The sequence below is a fragment of the Amblyomma mixtum genome, chromosome 1 (assembly GCF_055824585.1).
Source record: "Amblyomma mixtum isolate Tamu chromosome 1, ASM5582458v1, whole genome shotgun sequence".
In the NCBI taxonomy this organism is placed as follows: domain Eukaryota; kingdom Metazoa; phylum Arthropoda; class Arachnida; order Ixodida; family Ixodidae; genus Amblyomma; species Amblyomma mixtum.
Window position 1 is genome coordinate 29749379 of NC_143012.1, and position 17894 is coordinate 29767272.

The following is a 17894-nucleotide window of genomic DNA, read 5'->3' on the forward strand; positions in this document are numbered from 1 at the left end:
ACGGATTCCTGAACTAGGCAACCAACCAGTCCCCCTTAACAGGATCATAAATAAACGTTTCCAGTCAGTAAATCAATCAATCAATCAATCAATCGATCAATCAAACTGGCCCATTGCTTCAAAAAAGGTAATTGTATATGTGGTTTTGGTTTCAGTGCGGTGGATTGTCTTGTGTCTTGTCTTTGTAGATGTATACTTTATAATTGGCTTATAAGTGTCATATGACTAAAGAGTATAAATAGCGGTGACTGAGCTCGTCCTGAGCTCGTCCTGTTTGCTTCTCTCCTGTGTCTTATCTCCTGCTCAGCTTTACGTTTCGTAATCATGTCCTCGTCAAATAAAAGGTCCTTCGTCTACCCCTCAACCAGCGTGCCTTGTCTACGTTCTTCCGTAGCCTTCGCCCCCACAACAGTAATGTCAATAACTTATTTCTGTTTCCATTTCATTTCACTGATCAGATGATGTCCCACAGTTATGGGTCTAGATCCCTTTCCTTTATTTTACAGTTAAATTTCGTGATCATTCCTCTAGCACCTTCACTGCTTACTTGGCACTTGCCGAGAGATTTGGAAAGAATGTATTCGCTATGCACCCTAGCCAATATGTGCCATTAAGCCCGAGGACATCATCATCATTATCATTCGGAACGACAGCAATCGGCGGCTGCGGCGAGGAGGAAGAAGTGCAGACTCGACGGCGGCCAGCGGAGGCGGCGGAGGCAGCAAACTGGGCTCCACCATGTCGTCGTCGACGTCCAGCGAGACGTACCTGCACTCGCACAGCATCACGCACACGTGGACGGTGCACAACTGCGGCAAGCTGCGGCTGCGCAACAAGGTCTCCCTCTGCAGCTCGCCCTTCCCGGCCCAGTGGGACGAGCCGCGCTTCCAGATATGGCTCACCACCGACGTCGACTACTACGGCTACGAGACGGCCTCGTGCTTCGTAGAGACCAAGAGCACGCTGCAGGTATACCCCTTATACGCTAGCACGCCCTTAAATTCTGGTCATTCAGGTCAGCACAGATGCAGGCAACATAGAGAGATACTCCTACACGACTAGCCACCGCGGTGGCTCAGTGGTTGTGGTCCTCGGCTGCTGACCCGAAACACGTGGGTTCGATCCCGGCAGCGGCGCGGTCGAATTTCGGTGGGCGCGAAATTCTAGAGGCCCGTGTACTGCGCGATGTCAGTGCACGTTAAAGAACCCCAGTTCGTCGAAATTTCCGGAGCCCTTTACTACGGTGTCCCTCTTAGCCTGAGTCGCTTTAGGACGTTAAACCCCATAAACCAAACTTTTACACGACTCGCCCGCCTATTTTGATGTTCGTAACGGTACTAGGGTCCTTCGATGTCAAAAGACCCTGGTGAGCAGAATCTGCAGATGCACACAATGCTGAAGACTACGTCCTACACCGGAGCGCCTAAGTGGCTATGGTGACAAGCTAGTCCGCCATTTTCTTCAAGGTTCGGTAATGGTCACTGCGGCAGCATCCCGATGGTGGCAAACCGCAAAACCTCCATTGCATTGACACTTCGATACGCATTGAAACAAAAAAGCGTTCCTTCATATCAGATATCGAAGACCTCCGTGGCATGCGCACCGCATTGCTTAGAAAGTGCAGATTTATTTATAGAGCGGCCTATGGCTTCACGCGCTTCAAAACGCGTTCTATACGTGTAAGATTGTCTTTGATTATGCCGCCTACGCTCGTCTTGTGAACCTTTACCTTCTAGCAGCACTGCTAGTTGGAAAAGGCTTCGACGTACGGTCTGCAACCGGAAATGGTTTTTGCTTTGGGTCTGCCTATAGTGACCGGGGCTGCCACTGGTTTTCAGAAAACAGGGCAAGCGCTTGTGTCCCCTGCCACGTCTCTTTCGTGTCACCAAGTCCGTGTCAAATTTTTTGGAAGCTGCGAACACGAGGTAGCGGTTTCTGCAAGTTTTGTGCCCTCGTGTGCTCGAAAGGCAACCGCGCAAAGCCCGAAGCCCTCGCCTAGTGCCCATATATCTTCTCCACCACTGCTCACTAGTTGTCACGCATGATTCCCCAGGCTTAGTGTCTTAGACTGTAGCAACCGAGTGAGAGAATCTCGTACCCCAACCCTCATGTCTACGAGTGCGTATTCCACAGTCGAGTGCCTAACACGGCGTCGACCGTCGAGCTGCTTGTGGGAGTCTATAGACCTTCACTAACATCGTGTGCGTTCTACAGCTGTCTAACTCAGGATAAGGCAGCCATAGTTAAAAGTTTCATATAACGAGTCCCATAATTTCATATGTTTTATATAGTGTCATATGGGTGCCATTTAGAATATACGGAGTCGATATAAACTATACAGATTACTCATATGGAGTCATACGAACGCCGTATGACGGCAAGTAGGTCATATGGAGGTCATGTAGAAGGACAAGCGTTTTTCCTTACTTCTTCTTCCCGCTGTTCTTGTGATCGAAGTTGTCTATAGTTACGAAACTTCTAATCACGACCAGGGTATCTCCTGTGGCCGGTTACTGGGTATTAGGAGATACACGCGCCGCTAGTCAGCTGTTGACGATTGGGTGAAGCCATTAGACTTCTCGATTTGAGAGCCCTGGATAGTTCCTCTAAATACCGCAGATGGCGCGACAATCTGCTGACTTAAGATTTTTCGGCCGATTAGAGTGCCGGATTTTCAAACACCAGCGCTGTGGAAAATTTCGCTGCTAGCTTACGATTAAAGAGCCTGTGGCTACGTCCTGTTCGTTGACGCGCTTTTCGCAGACCTTCGGTGCGTTCCCATCAAGGTTCATTGCCGGCACTACGACGTCTCCGAGCTTCAGGCCTTCCTCTCTGTGTCCTCCATATCGGACCACTTCTCTAGTGTGCGAAGCGGCAAGACAGCGTCTGCGCCTTGACTCGCCCTCTCTCCGTCGCCACACCGCAGGGCTCCTACTCGTTGGCACTGAAGGACCCGACCGGCCGGGACATCGCGCAGGTCACGTGCAACACCAAGACGGCGGCACGCATCACGTGCGAGAAGAAGGCGCTGCTGGGCTTCGGCGGGACCTCGGGAAGCAGCGCGGCATCGGTCGTGTCGGCCGCCGCCTGCAGCGGCGATGACAACGACCGCTTCGCACTGGTCGTTCTCTTCAGGTAGGTCGCCTCCGCGTACCGCGTGGAACGCGTTGTGGAACGCGTGGAACGAAATGTTACCTACACACGGTACACTCTAGGCATTAGTAAGCGTGTGTGCTGACCGGCGGCGCAGGTTCGAGTACATGACGGACCGCAACGGCGGCCAGGAGGAGTGCCCGGGCAGCCCCCTGCTAGGCCAGCTGCCGGGCCTGCTGGAGAGCGCGTCGTTCGGCGACGTCGAGATCCGCGTGGGCCAGAAAAAGCTGCGCGCCCACGGAGACCTCCTTGGCCGCCTGTCACCCGTGTTCGCAGCCATGCTGACGGGCCCCACTGCCGAGGCCACAAACCGCGTGGTCGTCATCGAGGACCTCTCCTACGAGGCGGTGCGACAGCTGCTGGAGTTCCTCTACGCCGGAACGCTGAGCGGCATCAGCCAGGTGAACAGTGCGCTATGCGTTCACCTTCGCGGTACGCGCTGGAGAACTTCATAACACTTCTTAATGCGTCAGCATTAGAGCGGCCGTGAGAACGAAAGCCCGGCGTCCACCGTATAGTGGAGAGGAGAAGTGGTGGGCGAAGAAGGTTTCGTAACGTCATGAAGCAGGAAGCGCAAAGCGCACAGGTGCGCTGCGATGGTGGAGGAGGAGTCAAAGAACCGACAAAGAATAGGAAAAATTGAGAATGGAATAACGTATAGCAGTATAGCTGAACTAATCCTTTTAGCTTTTAAAACGCCAACCCTTGCACTATCCTGGTAGATAGCCTCAATACAGATGTCCAGCCGCACAGCGCTCATGGCAGAATCGTATAGCGACCGAGAGAGGAAGACAAGAGGGAACACGAAGTGGTGATGTGATGACGAGCGCATCAGAGCTCCGAGTTATTTAGGCTACAAATGAATCTGGAATTCATAACACTTCGCGCTTTCTCCTAAACGCACCGATGTGTACCAGCGCATCCCCGTACTTTGTTGCTTGAAAAGTAAAACAGATCTGTGCATGCGCATTAAGTGGGAGACAGGTTAGATTTGAAAAAAATTACGGAGCGATCAGACGTCTGATGCGACAACTCTGGTGGTGGATGAGTGGGACCCCTCCTAGTTAGGGCGATGGGGGGGGGGGGGGGGGGAGTTGGCTGGTAGTTATTTCTTCTGGAGGCTGAAGGCTTCACTTCAACAGACGTCAGATTGCCTGGAGGGTACAGATGCAAGCACTGCTTTTGCAGTAAGAAAAGTTGGTCGCATATTGACAGCTGTGCATCTACATGGTATACAGTGTCCACGTGTCCACACCAAGGCCAACGTGTCCGCAGTGGCTACATGAACAACCAGGGTGTATTCTTCAGAGCGACCAGCATAATAACATTGATAAGCGAACCCGTGACAATGTCAGTCCCGACACTTCGCCAGCACTTTATCTCAGTCAAGCGTGCCTTGTAAATCCGCTGTCGATACGCTTCCGCCTCGGGACATACTGTAAACACCGTCTGGAAGACGTTGAAGTAACGAGCGTTAGCTGTAGATGGCGCTACAAGTCTCAATGCGAGATGTGCTGTTTTCTAGTTGCTGCCACAGATGGCGCTGTGATCGCAGGGTGGTAGCAGACCCCAAGAAATCTCGAAACGTGAGTAAGAGCTAACGCTCTTAAAAATAAACTGCGCGTAGGGCGCCGTGGACTTGTACGTGGCGGCCGACAAGTACGGCGTGGCGTCGGTGAAGGCGGCCTGCGCCCGGCAGCTGTCCAACGCGCTGGCGCCCGACAACGCGGTGCGCGTGTTTGAGCTGGCCGTGCGACACAGCGACAAGGAGCTGAGCCGCGACGCGGCGCGCTTCATCGACGCCCACCTGCCCGAGGTGCAGGCGTCGGACGCCTGGGACGCCCTGCTGCACGACGACCTGATGGCACTGGCGCTCTTCAAGTCTGCCTCTCGCTACCAGCCCAAAGGGGGAGTCTCTTCCGCGTCTTCTTCCACGACGGCCATCTGAAGGGAAGGAAGCGGGCGCCCGCTGGAGAGGAATAAAAAACACCGCTTCTGAAGGCCGCAGTGTTTTCCAGTGTGGTGAGGAGCCCAAGGGAAAGGAAATTCGCCACTGGGGACAGCGAGAGAAACTTTATTGGACGACGGGGTTCGAATAACGGGATCAATCTGTGTGCCCAGGCCGGTATGGAGTTTGGCAAAAAGATGGGTAATGTTGGTTACCAAGAACCGCCAGCGCTGGGCAGAGTGCTGCAGCTCTAACCACCCAGCCCGTTAAGGAGCAAAAAGAGGGTGCGATCTAAACGCTACTGGGCGGAGTGTTGCAGGCCCAACCACCCAGTTTTCCTAGGAGTAAAAGAAGTAGCGCTGTTGGGCCGAGTGCAGCTTGTCCAACCACACAGTTCTTTAAGCAGTGCGGAATACGAGGTTGCGGTGTAGGTAAGGTAATGTTGTTGGACGGAGTGTTGCAAGCCTAACTACTCACTTCTCCGTGAAGTAGAATAAGGGTGCGGTACAGGTGGTGCTGTTGGATGGAGTATTGCAAGCCCAACCACCCAATTTTCCATTAAGCAGATTATAAGGGTCCGGTGTAGGTAGTGCTGTTGGGCGGAGTATTGCAGGACCAACCACCCAATTTTTCATGGAGTACGATGCGATGTAGGTAGTGCTGTTGGAGTGTTGCAGGCCCACCTACCCAGTTTTCCTAGAACTAGAATGCATAATGGAACCGCGCAAACGAAAGGAGTGGCATAGAAAGGTAAGAAACGGGACAAAGTGTGAAGTATAGTAAGGGTGCGGTGTAGGTAGCGCGATGAAAGAATGGCCAGGCAGGACGAAATGCAAGCTCCTAATTGCTGCGATGTATACTCGAAATTATTTCAGAGCAGTAATAATTTCCTAAAAGCTTACGTGCGCTTCTCGCATGCTCGCTAGCCAACCGGGCACGCACTTCTAGAAGCCGTCTTGTATTCCGATAAAAAAATAGACGGTTTAGCGTGGCTAAGCGCAGAATATCGTGCAGCAGCACTAGTTACGGTGGGCGCTTAAGGCCTTTCCATGTTAAAGGCATTTCACCTAAAGGTCTTAACCATAAATGCGTTTGGCCTAAAGACCTTTACCGGAAGGTATCTACCAGGAAGGCTTCACCCTGAAGTCATTTACCATAAGGTCTTTAACCTAAAGATATGCGATCTTTGACCTAAAGGTCTTTACCTTGAAGGCCTTCACCTAGATATGTACCCTTTGTGAAGGCCTACCGGGTGTACACTCCTGGCAAGTTGCCCACAGTCCGGTGGGCAGATCCACAGACAAAATTTACCGTGATTTAAGAAGAGGGAATAGAATGTCGTGGTTATGAAGAAAGTAATAGTTAGTAACGTTGTGTAGGCAGTCAGAACCTAAGTGTGGTTAGGCTGTCCATGCATTGTAACAAGGGTATAATCTAGTGACCACGAGAGATAACCCGCTCAGTCACTACAACAGTTATTCAGCTGGCTTCCAACAGACTTTTACTTTCATTGTAGGTCTTGCAGTATTATTTCGAATAAATCGCGCAGAACGATTCACATCGATGTGTCATTATCAAAGAACCTCCAGGACTGTTCCGGCCCCCGTTTGCTACTTTAGAACACTTGTACAACCGAAGAAACTCGTTATATATATACACACAGATAACACAGTACGCATAAGTCCTTAGTTGAAACCGCCGTGTGCTGAAGGCAGCGACGGTTCTTAGTGCCCCTATAGTGCGGGACACGTCCTTAAAGGGCAGCCCTAGCGGGCGAGGTCTTTGGTTGCGTCATTATTATGTGGGTGCTCTTCAGCGTCCTCCCTGGGCCGCGGCTCCTCGCCGCTGTAATGCTGCACCACCTGGACGCCGACGACTCCCGTGAGCACGTCAACCACGGTTGCCAGCCGGTCCCTGCGCCAACGCCGTCGAGATGAGCGACATCGACGCCGATGTTTGGATCGAGGCGCGTCCGGCGGTGCACACAAGTAGTACATCATCAACCCGACTACGCCCACTGCAGGGAAAAGGCCTCTCCCATGTGTCTCCATTAACCCTGTCCTTTGCCAGCTGCGGCCACCGTATCCCCGCAAACTTCTTGATCTCATCCGCACACCTAACTTTCCGCTGCCCCCTACCACGCTTGCCTTCTCTTGGAATCTACTCCGTTACCCTTAATTAAGGACCAGCGGTTATCTTGCCTTCGCATTACATGCCCTGCCCCAAGCCCATTTCTTGCTCTTGATTTCGACTAGGATGTCATTAGCACGCGTTTGTTCCCTCATCTACTCCGCCCACTTCCGATCTCGTAACGTTACACCGGGAGCGAGCAAAGTGGGTGAGGGAACAAACGCGGGTTAATGACATCCTAGTTTCAACGGTTAGTAACAAATGGGAAGAAAATGAATGACTATTCTACCCTCCTACTCCTTCCCACCCGAAGGGTTCATGGGAAGTATACTAGGCTGCATTATTTTGCTAAAAGTGCGGGCCTTCACGTTGCAGGTAAATCTGAGCGCGACTGTACAAGGAATCCGTTAACGGTGTGGACCGCAGATGTTTCGCTTGGGTAGAAGACTGAAACTGAAATGTCGTCTTGAGGCCCGCTGGGACTGTTCAGACGAGGTGTGACCAGCTAAGCTCAATATCCTGACTACTATTCGCGGCTACGTAACAGGGCGAACATGAGGGCCCCTCCAGTCACATTGAGGCTATGGTGCAGGGTAGTCGCTGTGAGCTGCGCTGATCGCAGCTGCTTATGACCAACGGATCGGAGACACCCACACAATCCAGTCGGTGACGAAGAGGATCCCAACGTATTCCGTCGGCATGCCGACGGTCTCCTGGATCAGACGGAGCCTCAGGTACCCGGGACCGCCACCAGTCGGCGTGGCCATACTGCAGAGCTCGGAGAGTAGGCTGCAATGCGGGGCGCAGTCTTGGATTAGGAGGCGCACAGTTCGTGTAGCCACAAGATGCGAAAAAGAAAGCTGAGTGCGCGGTATCCACCTGAGAAGCGACGTGTGCGATGGTTGCACTGTAGCACTCTACGTCATTGTGAACTTATCAAACGACAGATCGGCACGAGTATCTCACGTAATATGAATCCTGAATGAGTACTGCTTGCGGATCTGCTGAAGGCTCGATGGCTGGCTTACCACACGTAGAGCACTGTCAATGGCTCGATGTTGTCCGTCTTCATGTGGCCGAAGAAGAGGGCGCTGACGGTGACGCATATAGAAGTTCCGTTCACCGCCAAGACGGCCAGCGCAGGCACAAGCAGCCGCACTGCGCACACGTCCACGTCACACGTGTGCTTAGTTCGTGAAGGTCTCAACGAACGGCGCGATAATCCCTGCGTCTTACGTGGAGTGCACAACTGACGTTGTAATGCCAATGGGTCATTTTATTATCCTCATGGAGCGTATGCGCGGAAATTCGGCGCTAAATCTCGCTGGTCAGCTGACTGTCACGCCACATACTGATTTCGCACGAGTTACTCAGTACGGATTAAAACACAGGTGCGGTGAAGAAAGTTTCACGATGCCTCCAATGCATCAGTGCACAGCATGAGTCAACGTTTTCTTTTTAGTGCGACAGTATTAAAAGCTTCATAGGAGAAAAAAGTCCGGCGGCGTTCGGTGTCGTTTGTCATAAAATTCGATTACTGGCTGGTGGGAAGTGACGTCACCAGGCTGAATAAATCCTATTGGCTGGAGACTTGTGACGTCACCAGATTGGGAAGTGCCCATTTGCTGCAGGGGACTGACGTCACCAGACGGGGTTCGTCTTTGAGAAGCCGCCATCTGCCACGGTGGGCCTCCGGAAGAACTATCCATGCAAAAAGGTGGTTTGCGGTAGCAATTCCTTCTCCGCATTGTTAGAGAAGAGCAACCTAGGCCTCACACTTAGCACCAATCACTTCCGGTAAAGGCATCAACAGCCTATCGCATTATCAGCGAACAATGAAATTAGGTGTTCCTGCGATTTTTTTTTCTGCCTCGGCGTCCTCCACAATGTAACGTATTAACGGCTACCGCTGTAAAAGGCGCCCCCACGTAAGGTCTCTTGATAGCATGGTGTAAGAATAATATACTGTTCTTGATAGCCACCACTACTATCTACGATTAAGGTTAGGACAACTACGGCATTTTTGTGCCCAGACGCAGCTTCGCGTCGCTGCGATATCACTGCGGAAGCTGGCTTTCGTCTTAAAACATGCACATGTTCCGTCTGCAGAAACATGGTTTTTATAAATTTAAAACTTCCTATAATGAATCTGCACGATTTTTTTAGGTGCTACTTTAATTGATGGCGTACTACTTCCGCGTTTTATTCAGTATTTTTAAATATATGTTCACTTAAACTTAACTCTATGCATCTGACTCGAGGCACCCTCACCCACATTTCTGCAGCCGAATCCACGTTCGCGGCCAAGTCAGATGAGAAGTTTATACTTCGGCCGGCATTCTCTAAGTATTCTCGAAGTCAAAAGAACGACGGTGGGGTCTTTGTTTCGGCTAGGTAATTTCGATAAATTGCACGTAGCTAACACCGAGGCAGCCTATGCCTGCCAGTGTGCGTCCCTGAGATGCATCTCACCGATTCTGGGGTCGAGGTGCAGACGCTCCTCGAGCGCCACGATGGTGGCCGGCACGGTGTCCCGGCCGGAGCCCATGCTCAGAGAGAGCAGGAGCGGGAGAGCCCCGTGGCAGATCAGGGCGCGGAAGCTGCGTCTAGTGCCCGCCATCGCCGTTAGGGGCAGCACCAGTAGAGCGTGCGTGCCCAGCGCCAGCACCACCGTGAACAGGTACAGGCCCAGGTGCGACGCCATCAGCTGGACAGGCGGCCACATGAATGGTCGCGTGCACTTTCCGCAACTTTGGCGTGATGCCAAGACTCTTTGAGCGACAGATAGAAGTCGTCTCCTGATAGGCTTTTAGATATTTTATCTGAGCACTTTATGTCGTCCTAATTAAAACTGTTAGATGATAGAGACTGGAAATGCCCCAGTGGACTATACTGCGCGGGCCGGGCTCTGCTACCAAATTTTGAGTTTTCCACAAGAAATTCAGTAAGCAGGAACAAAGAGTTTCTCACAATGAAGTCCCTGCACATTTACGAATTGCAGACAGATATTGTGGCCAACAAAGAGGGCTCAGCTTAAGTTAAGGACAACGCAGCGAGCTATGGAAATAAAAATGATAGATGTAATGTTAAGAGACCGGAAGTGGGCGGAGTGGGTGAGGGAACAAACGCGGGTTCAAGAGGAAGAAATGGGCTTGGGCAGGGCATGTAATGCGAAGGCAAGATTACCGCTGGTCCTTAAAAGGTAACGGAGTGGATTCCAAGAGAAGGCAAGCGTAGCAGGGGGCGCCAGAAAGTTACGTGGGCGGATGAGATTAAGAAGTTTGCGGGTATACGGTGGCCGCAACTGTCAAAGGACAGGGTTATTTGGAGAGACATGAGAGAGGCCTTTGCCCTGCAGTGGGATTAGTCAGGCTGATGATGACTGCCCGACCAAAATGTTGTGATCAGTGTGAAAAGGAATGAAATCTACTAGCCCAAGCGATTATACTCAGGGTTGATTTTGAAAATTCCCTGAGGTAGTCTGTCCCTGAGGATCAGAAGCAAACTCCTTGGACCGTCAACTTTCGACAAAGGGTGATGATAAAACTAGAAGACTGAAACTAAAATGAGCAGGTAGAATATATACGCGAAAATAAATACACCTCCACAGGATGGCTTTGATTAATTACTGGGGAAGCGTTACGTGAGGCGAAGCGGCCTGTATGTTCAACCCACACGTACCTGCAGGTTCCGTGCCTGCACGAAGTAGGCGGCCGTCGTGAAGAACACCCCGAAGGGGGCGTACACGAGCACCAGGTGTGCGACCAGCATCATGGCGTTGCTGAGGCCGATGAAGAAGCCAAGCAGTGCGCCTCCCCGGTCGCTCGACAGCACGGACCCCAGCATGGCGCAGAAGACGAGCACGCCCGCCTGGTGCGCCACTAACCGGTGGTGGGCTCGGTGTGGGTGCGTGTTGTCTGCGCCGCGAGCATAGAGGAGGGACACTTCTCGGTGGTTGTCGACGTTGTCGTTGTGACCACTAAGCATAGCATGCTCTGTACACATACACCATGCACATTTGCCTCTCTTCTGCCCAGTTGTTATTCAATCCCCCTTTAGCCATACCATAGTCCTTCAATGCTATGGCCATACCCTCCTCCCCCGACGTGGCTTGCATGGCTTGTCTCGGACCAACTGACAGACCAGCTGGCATTGAAGCGCAGGAGATCCTCAACGCTTAGCGCTGTGTTGCAATAAAATTATTCAGTGAGAGTTGTTTCTGGAAGGGAAACGCAAGGGACACACGTGAAGCTGTCTTGCCCTGCCTTACCTTGCCCTGCCTTGCCTTACCCTACCCTACCCTACCCTACCCTACCCTACCCTACCCTACCCTACCCTACCCTGCCCTGCCCTGCCCTGCCCTGCCTGCCTACCTGCCCTACTCTCCTGTCTGCCCGTCCGCTTCCGGGTACCCTCCTTCAGGGCACCTTTCTGTGGGTGAACCTCAGAGCACCTGTAAGACTCATTCACCCCCTACCCAAGCGCCACTCTCCAGAAGGCCACCACCCACCTATTCATTTTGATCCTCCAGATGCCTCCAACAACCAGAAACACATGGCGAAATCAAATTCTAGGGCAAAATGGGAAGGCGATCAATGTAAAGGCGAAATGCGCTGCTAATCAATATTGCATACGCAGATTTGTCGCATCGCATCATATGATATCGCCCGTGAATGTATTCTCTATCTTTCACTCCTCTATACAGAATTCCACAACCCCAAAACTACAGTAAGAGGGTCGCAGCCTTAGCATCCCTGAAGGACTTTTGAGTCGAGAGCTGCACTCGTCAGGGTAGAACTTCTGATTTAGAAGTGGATGAGACAGTGTCCTTCAGAGCCTCACAAGGTCAAACCGAGCTTGACTGCGTGGTGGTATGGCCCAAGCTATGGTAGCATGACAACGTGATTATATGACTATGGCCATTGGGTGCCTGACCTTGACATTTGAACTAGACCTTGGCATTTGATTTGAGACAGTGGAGACCATGCTTAACAGAGCTTTCGCTCGTATAACTAGGTTCAAGCCACGTTGAACCCCAGACATTTTTTTTTTGTTTTATAATCAGAACTGCGCTCGCCTTCAGTGTATTTATTGCAGAATTTACAGCTGCGAAGTCACTACAAATAGGAAACACTTCGTCGCTCACAATATTTACATAACTTACTTGACAAGGTCAGAACCTCCGATTTGTCCTGAAAAACAACAAAAAATGTCAAAGGCTTATACCGAATATGCAGACAAACTCGTGGAAGAACCGCAATTTTATTTTTCAGATTTCGACAGGGTGCGGCCCTTACACGAAAGCGGCATTTTTTTTTCACTTATTTTTTTTACCTCAGTGGAACCCAGATTATTCCCTGCGACGGTACGAACTTTAAAAGGAATTAGGACGTATTTAAAAGGTCCTTTTGTAGCGACAACACATTGAAAGTCTTCTTGCAAAGAAAACGGCGAACCGGCGGCAACATCACGTGATAAACCTGGCTGGTAGATGACTTTTTTCATTTTATGGGGATACGTCACGCCACTCAAGTTATTCCAAATAGCCGAATGAGAAACAAAGCGGAGACGTGTGCGTGAAGCGATTCGATTTAGCGCTCGACCTCAATGACGGTCTGGCTGACGGTCCAGAACGGCAATTCGCGCTTAATGCCCGCCACCGTATACGTGCGAGGCGGATCTCGTGTCACTTGCTTTACCGCTCGCTCTGATGCCGAAGGAAATCAATCGTACCCGCTCTTTATTGGGAGGTTATTTCATTAATACAAAAGCATTGTATCGTTCATCGGTAGCAAAACTCGGCGGCGTAGGCGCTGTTGTCTAGCAGCACTGGCCCGAAAACCCAATGACGTCACCATGGCCTCGCATGACATTAAGAGTAGACCATAAGATAAAGTGGCATCCAGGAACCCGGTGACGTCATGAGCAAAGAAAAATAGTTTCATCCGAAGGTCCCAGGATTTTGTAAAAGGACCTCTGTATTGCGAGGCGTGCACGCAAGCCATATCACAAAACCACGTTGCTTCTTGGCGAATCAAGGTGAGCATAGTGTTACCTTACGACTGTATGCTAATGAGTAGCTGCGTCATTGGAAAGGAAGGAATCTTTAATGTACCTCGCAACAGAGCTCAGTCACGATGAGACATTGCTTTCATATCCAAAGCATGTAAGTGGTCTTAAGTGCCCTCCGTAATTTTGTTAATCATCATGACCCTGCTAATGTGGCAATGCAGGGGACGGCGTCACAGTGGAGAGGTGTCCATCCCTGAATATAGAGGGGAGGGATTACCCCCTTTCATCTACCACTCCTTGCTTTGTCACTCAAGCAGGCTCATGAGAATCGACCAACGCCGTTGGCTGGAAGGGAGTCCTTTGACGGGAAAAACGCAGCGTTGTTAAGTTGTATCAGACTGTAATTGCTGAATGCCAACAGAAGCTGGGCATGTTTTTCTTGCAAGAATTCTTCTGAACAAATTTCTTTCGAATACTACTCTCTCCAAACCTGCGAGTTAAGCATACTCTAAGTACAAAAACTATAAATTCAACACATTCTGAGTGGGCTGCAAGTATTCGCTTACATGGCGTCTATCAGGAAGCGCAAGCCACATGCGAAAACAGGATTCGCGAAACTCTTATGGATTGCAGTGGGAACTCTTTCGCAGCTCAACTTCAAAGACTTTGCATCCTATGAACCTTGTGCCCTATTCAGGAAATGACAAGATGATGTATAATAACTTAATAAGCATTTCTGAAGATAAGGGAAAAGAATACAAGGTAACTCACAGTGTTTATAAACGCTTCCACAATGTTTTCCGGGAAAAGGCTCCTGTTGAGAATAGACAACACACCAAAGCACCAAATATTTTACGCTGTTTGAGGTTGATCAAGTCATCCAGTGAATATATATAAAGCTTTTACAGAGGAGAAGCAACTGCGGTGACTGTACTTTCGAGTGCTGATCAGATAAGCTAGTTGGACAATTTGGTATCTTTTCAACTCCCCCCCCCCCCCCCCCAATTCCAATAAAAGTAGCATAAACAGGACTGGAAAGAAGACGCATAAGCACTCCAACTGTTATCTCCAAATTACTGATTGTCTGTTATTCCTTTCGTTTCTTCACTTTTTTTTTAAGACCACAAGTGTAACATTTTGTTCTCTCCCGTGCCAGTGTGCCCGGACGGGAAAACGCGCATACGAAAGATTTCGGCATCCCTGCTGGGCGCCGAGATGTCAAAGATCTTTTTTTTTCACCAGTAGGATTTTCTGTTTTTGCTTCAAATGAAAGATTACCGCACCTTTCCTCTTCTCTTCGTCTTCTCAGTGCAGCTCTCAATGAAACCCACGTATTTATTTAACTTCCTTCCCTTCAAGTCTCACCTGAATAACATGCAAAACTTATATATCTTACCTATGCGGCCATATGTATCCTTATCAAGACAGGGTGATCTTTTTTATTCAGATAAGCTAGGATCTAGTATACCTATTGTTCATGAGCTTTGCAGAGCGAAGGTATCAGTTGTGCCGCGAAAGTGCGAGGTGTGTGCAAGCCCTTGGATGCATTTTTAGATTAAAAAGTCACAGGCGATCAGAGAGTATGCATTAGCATTAGTGTCTCCCCCATTCCAGACGGTGTTGGGCGGCGTGATTCAGTCCATCAATCACAGTGTGACGCGCAGTACCTCCTCTCCACTCTCCTGATCCAATTCACCAATCACCGTGTGCCACGCCGTTTTCCTCACCACTCTCCCACCTCTCCACTCTGACAATCGTGGTTTTCCTCTCGCCACTCGTCGCCTTCCTAAAATTAACCTCTCTCCACTTTTCCCCTGCACTCTCAATCCCTCCTCTCTTCTCTCTCTAGGCCTTCACCTCTCCACTAATTGCCTCCTCGCCCCCGAGGCACACCGCCAACACCGGACACCTTTTGCGCAATAGGGGGTTCTAATGCTAACGCATTAAAAGCCGACGAAGGTGTTCCTCTTCCATCTCAGCTATGGCTCCACTTCCCCCTCGCCTATTCTTCGACTGAACCCTTTTCCCTCTCTTTTCTCCTCTCCATATCGCCAGCGCCGCTAATCTTATCTGGAGACTGGCGTTGATTACCACTTCTCCTCCCCACCCACCTGCGGCGCAATCCGTTCTAAGCGGTGCGCAGAAACCACGGATTATTTCGTACGGTGCCAGATATCGCTGTAAAAAAACTTCATGGTGTATTACAATCGGCGATTAGGAGAGCTCTCCGAAAGCGCGACGGAACAAGATGTCTAGAGACTTCAGTAACCATACCGTTTTTGTCCAATTAGGACTCAAGATCTTAATCCAAATCTGCCTTTAAAACATGTTCTTCGGTTTTTTCGTGGAGCAAGCAAACTTTCCCCGGATCCCCGATTGTGATACGTCATTAACTGTTCAGCAAAGCTTCACTGCCAACCTGGCCATGTCGGAGAAGGCGTCGGCCGTGCCGTTGCTGCGCTCCACGAGACGTGCTTGAGGAGGAACGGCCTCGAGCAGGCGCTGCACGTCGCCTGGCTCCACGGCGCGGCCGGGCTGCACAGTGAAGGTGGCCAGCAGGGCACACCCCTGCGACGCTGCCTTGACCAGAAGCACGTAGGAAAGGGCGTGTCGCGCCACGCGTCGCGCCAGCGGCCGTTCCATGGAGCCCGCGGCGGCGATAACGCTGGATGCGCTCAGAGGCAGAGCAGTCTCGCGCAGCATCAGCGACAGCAGCTCGCCCGGGAAGGCCAGGTACATCACCTACCAGAAAACAAGTCGACAGACGAAGGTATTAAGCAACCCATAGGATGAACTCAGAAAGTGCAGAAGCACGGGCTAGCTTTCTGTTTTGTTGTATTTTCAGTATACTGCGAACGAGTCAAACAAACCAAGAATCTTGTGTGAAGCCTCGGAGTAGTTCGGGTAAGTTCGGGTTAGTTCGGAGGAGCTTCGCGGCAGCCGTAGCCAATGGGAGGAGGAGGGCGTCGCGCCAGCTGCCGCCGGGTGGGGATAGGGTGTGAAGACGAAAAGCGAGAAATGCGGTTGCGTGCCCATGCAGATGCCAGAGAGAAGAGGCGAAGAATGAACACATGCTTTCACACGTCTACTCAGTTTAGCTACGTTAAAACGCTACCACCGCAAAGAAAACGATGGCAGGTGGCGCCACCGGTAGGGATGGTGAGAGACAGATTGCTCTTCCCGAGCAACCTCTCACGAACAGTCATTAATTGAATTGTCACGTGCCGCGGTGGGCAGTTTGCTCAGAATTCGGTGGGCAGGTTGTGATGACGTCACAAGGTCACATGATATAGGTGCCCCCCCCCCCCCCCCGCCAACTAGGTGACCACCGGGTTATCCACCGGCCAGACTGGCGACTTTGGTTCGTAGGGGTCTTAGTGCTGACGCACTAAAAGAATGACTGAGCGGCTACCCTTGAAGCCCTACAGGGCGTTAGGCTTAGCGGCACGGGCTGGGCGCTGTCCCGAATTACCAGTAACGTCCGGGAGCACGTATATAGTGTACGCACGTGTCGTGGCGACCAGCGCTCCTTGAACAGGAAGCGCAGGGTGATCCCGACGCTGGCGCCAACGACGACGGAGACGAGCATGGCTATGCCGAACACGCTCTCGTAGAAGACGACACCCGAGCTGCGCACTTCCTTGCAGGGTTCCGTGATCGCATCGTCGAAGTCCGCGAACGGAGACGGCAGCGGAGACATCGTGTCGCTTCCCGGCGCCGCCATTGCTGCCGCAACCTCCGAGGTCGCCGCCGAGGGGGACGAAACCTGCACGTCTTGTGGGTGCGCGGCGTCTTCCGAGGCCTGCGCGATTCGGGGTCCCAGTCTGGAGTGACGTCACTCTTGCTCACCAATCGGGAAGTCTATCCACCACTCCATTCATTCGCTCATAGACTCAAGAAAAGCCCTTCTCGTCATCCCTAGGCTGTGCTGCCGGACTGAAAACTATCGCATCTAAATGATCCTGACGCAAAGTATACAATGGAGATTTGGAGCAGTACTCGCCTACTTGAAGAACGCACCGAGCAAACTTCCAAAGCATATCAAACTTGCTAAAAGGCAATTCAAACTGGTAAGGAATGGTAGCATTTGTCCGCCCTGCTTCAAACTGTAGTTTTTTAATCAAGAATATTTGAAACCGGTTTGGCAAATGAGAGAGAGTTCAGAATAAATTAACGATAAATGCGTCAAATTTCATATTTCCTGTGAAGCTGAGAATTTAGATTAAATGCGCTTATCTCGGTTGGTTGGTTTATTGGGGTTGAACGTCCCAAAGCGACTCAGGCTATGAGGGACGCCGTGGTGGAGGGCTCCGGAAATTTCGAACACCTGGGGATCTTTAACGTGCACTGACATCGTTAAAGAACCCCAGGTGGTCGAAATTTCCGGAGCCCTTCACTATGGCGTCCCTCATAGCCTGAGTCGCTTTGGGACGTTAAACCCCAATAAACCAACCAACCGAGATAAGCGCATTTAATCTGAATTCACAGTTTCACAGTAAATGCGAAATTTGACGCATTTATCATTAATTTATTCTGAACTCTCTCTCATTTGCTTATCTCGGTTCAGCCAGTTAGACAAACCACGGAATGAGAGGCGCTGTTCACATCTGCCTGTACGAATTGTAGTCCGTGAAAAGAAAACATTGAAAGT

At 50.9% G+C, this 17894-nt stretch overlaps 2 protein-coding genes across 9 annotated transcripts in view; one reads left to right on the forward strand and one right to left on the reverse strand.

Moving 5' to 3' along the window:
* Window positions 1-649: 649 nt before the first annotated feature.
* LOC149365919 (speckle-type POZ protein-like) lies at window positions 650-5156 on the forward strand. Its single transcript, XM_089547317.1, has 4 exons — window positions 650-969; window positions 2927-3135; window positions 3251-3554; window positions 4781-5156. Exons 1-4 carry the CDS (start codon window positions 739-741, stop codon window positions 5099-5101), a joined length of 1065 nt encoding a protein of 354 aa, XP_089403443.1. The 5' UTR covers window positions 650-738; the 3' UTR covers window positions 5102-5156.
* LOC149365920 (neutral amino acid transporter A-like) overlaps window positions 3723-17894 on the reverse strand; it is a 28692-nt gene continuing 14520 nt past the window's right edge. For 4 of the 8 annotated variants that reach the window (XM_089547238.1, XM_089547264.1, XM_089547257.1 and 1 more), the window contains 9 exons: window positions 16752-17045; window positions 15663-15985; window positions 14015-14057; window positions 12396-12423; window positions 10913-11148; window positions 9704-9938; window positions 8260-8389; window positions 7886-8020; window positions 3723-7015 (listed from right to left, as the gene is read on the reverse strand). In XM_089547238.1, coding sequence (XP_089403364.1) covers window positions 6868-7015; window positions 7886-8020; window positions 8260-8389; window positions 9704-9938; window positions 10913-11148; window positions 12396-12423; window positions 14015-14057; window positions 15663-15985; window positions 16752-17045 — 1572 coding nt within the window. In that variant the 3' untranslated portion in view covers window positions 3723-6867. The remainder of the gene's footprint in view (window positions 7016-7885; window positions 8021-8259; window positions 8390-9703; window positions 9939-10912; window positions 11149-12395; window positions 12424-14014; window positions 14058-15662; window positions 15986-16751; window positions 17046-17894) is intronic. The other 4 variants (XM_089547243.1, XM_089547269.1, XM_089547252.1 and 1 more) reach the window with 4 other exon arrangements.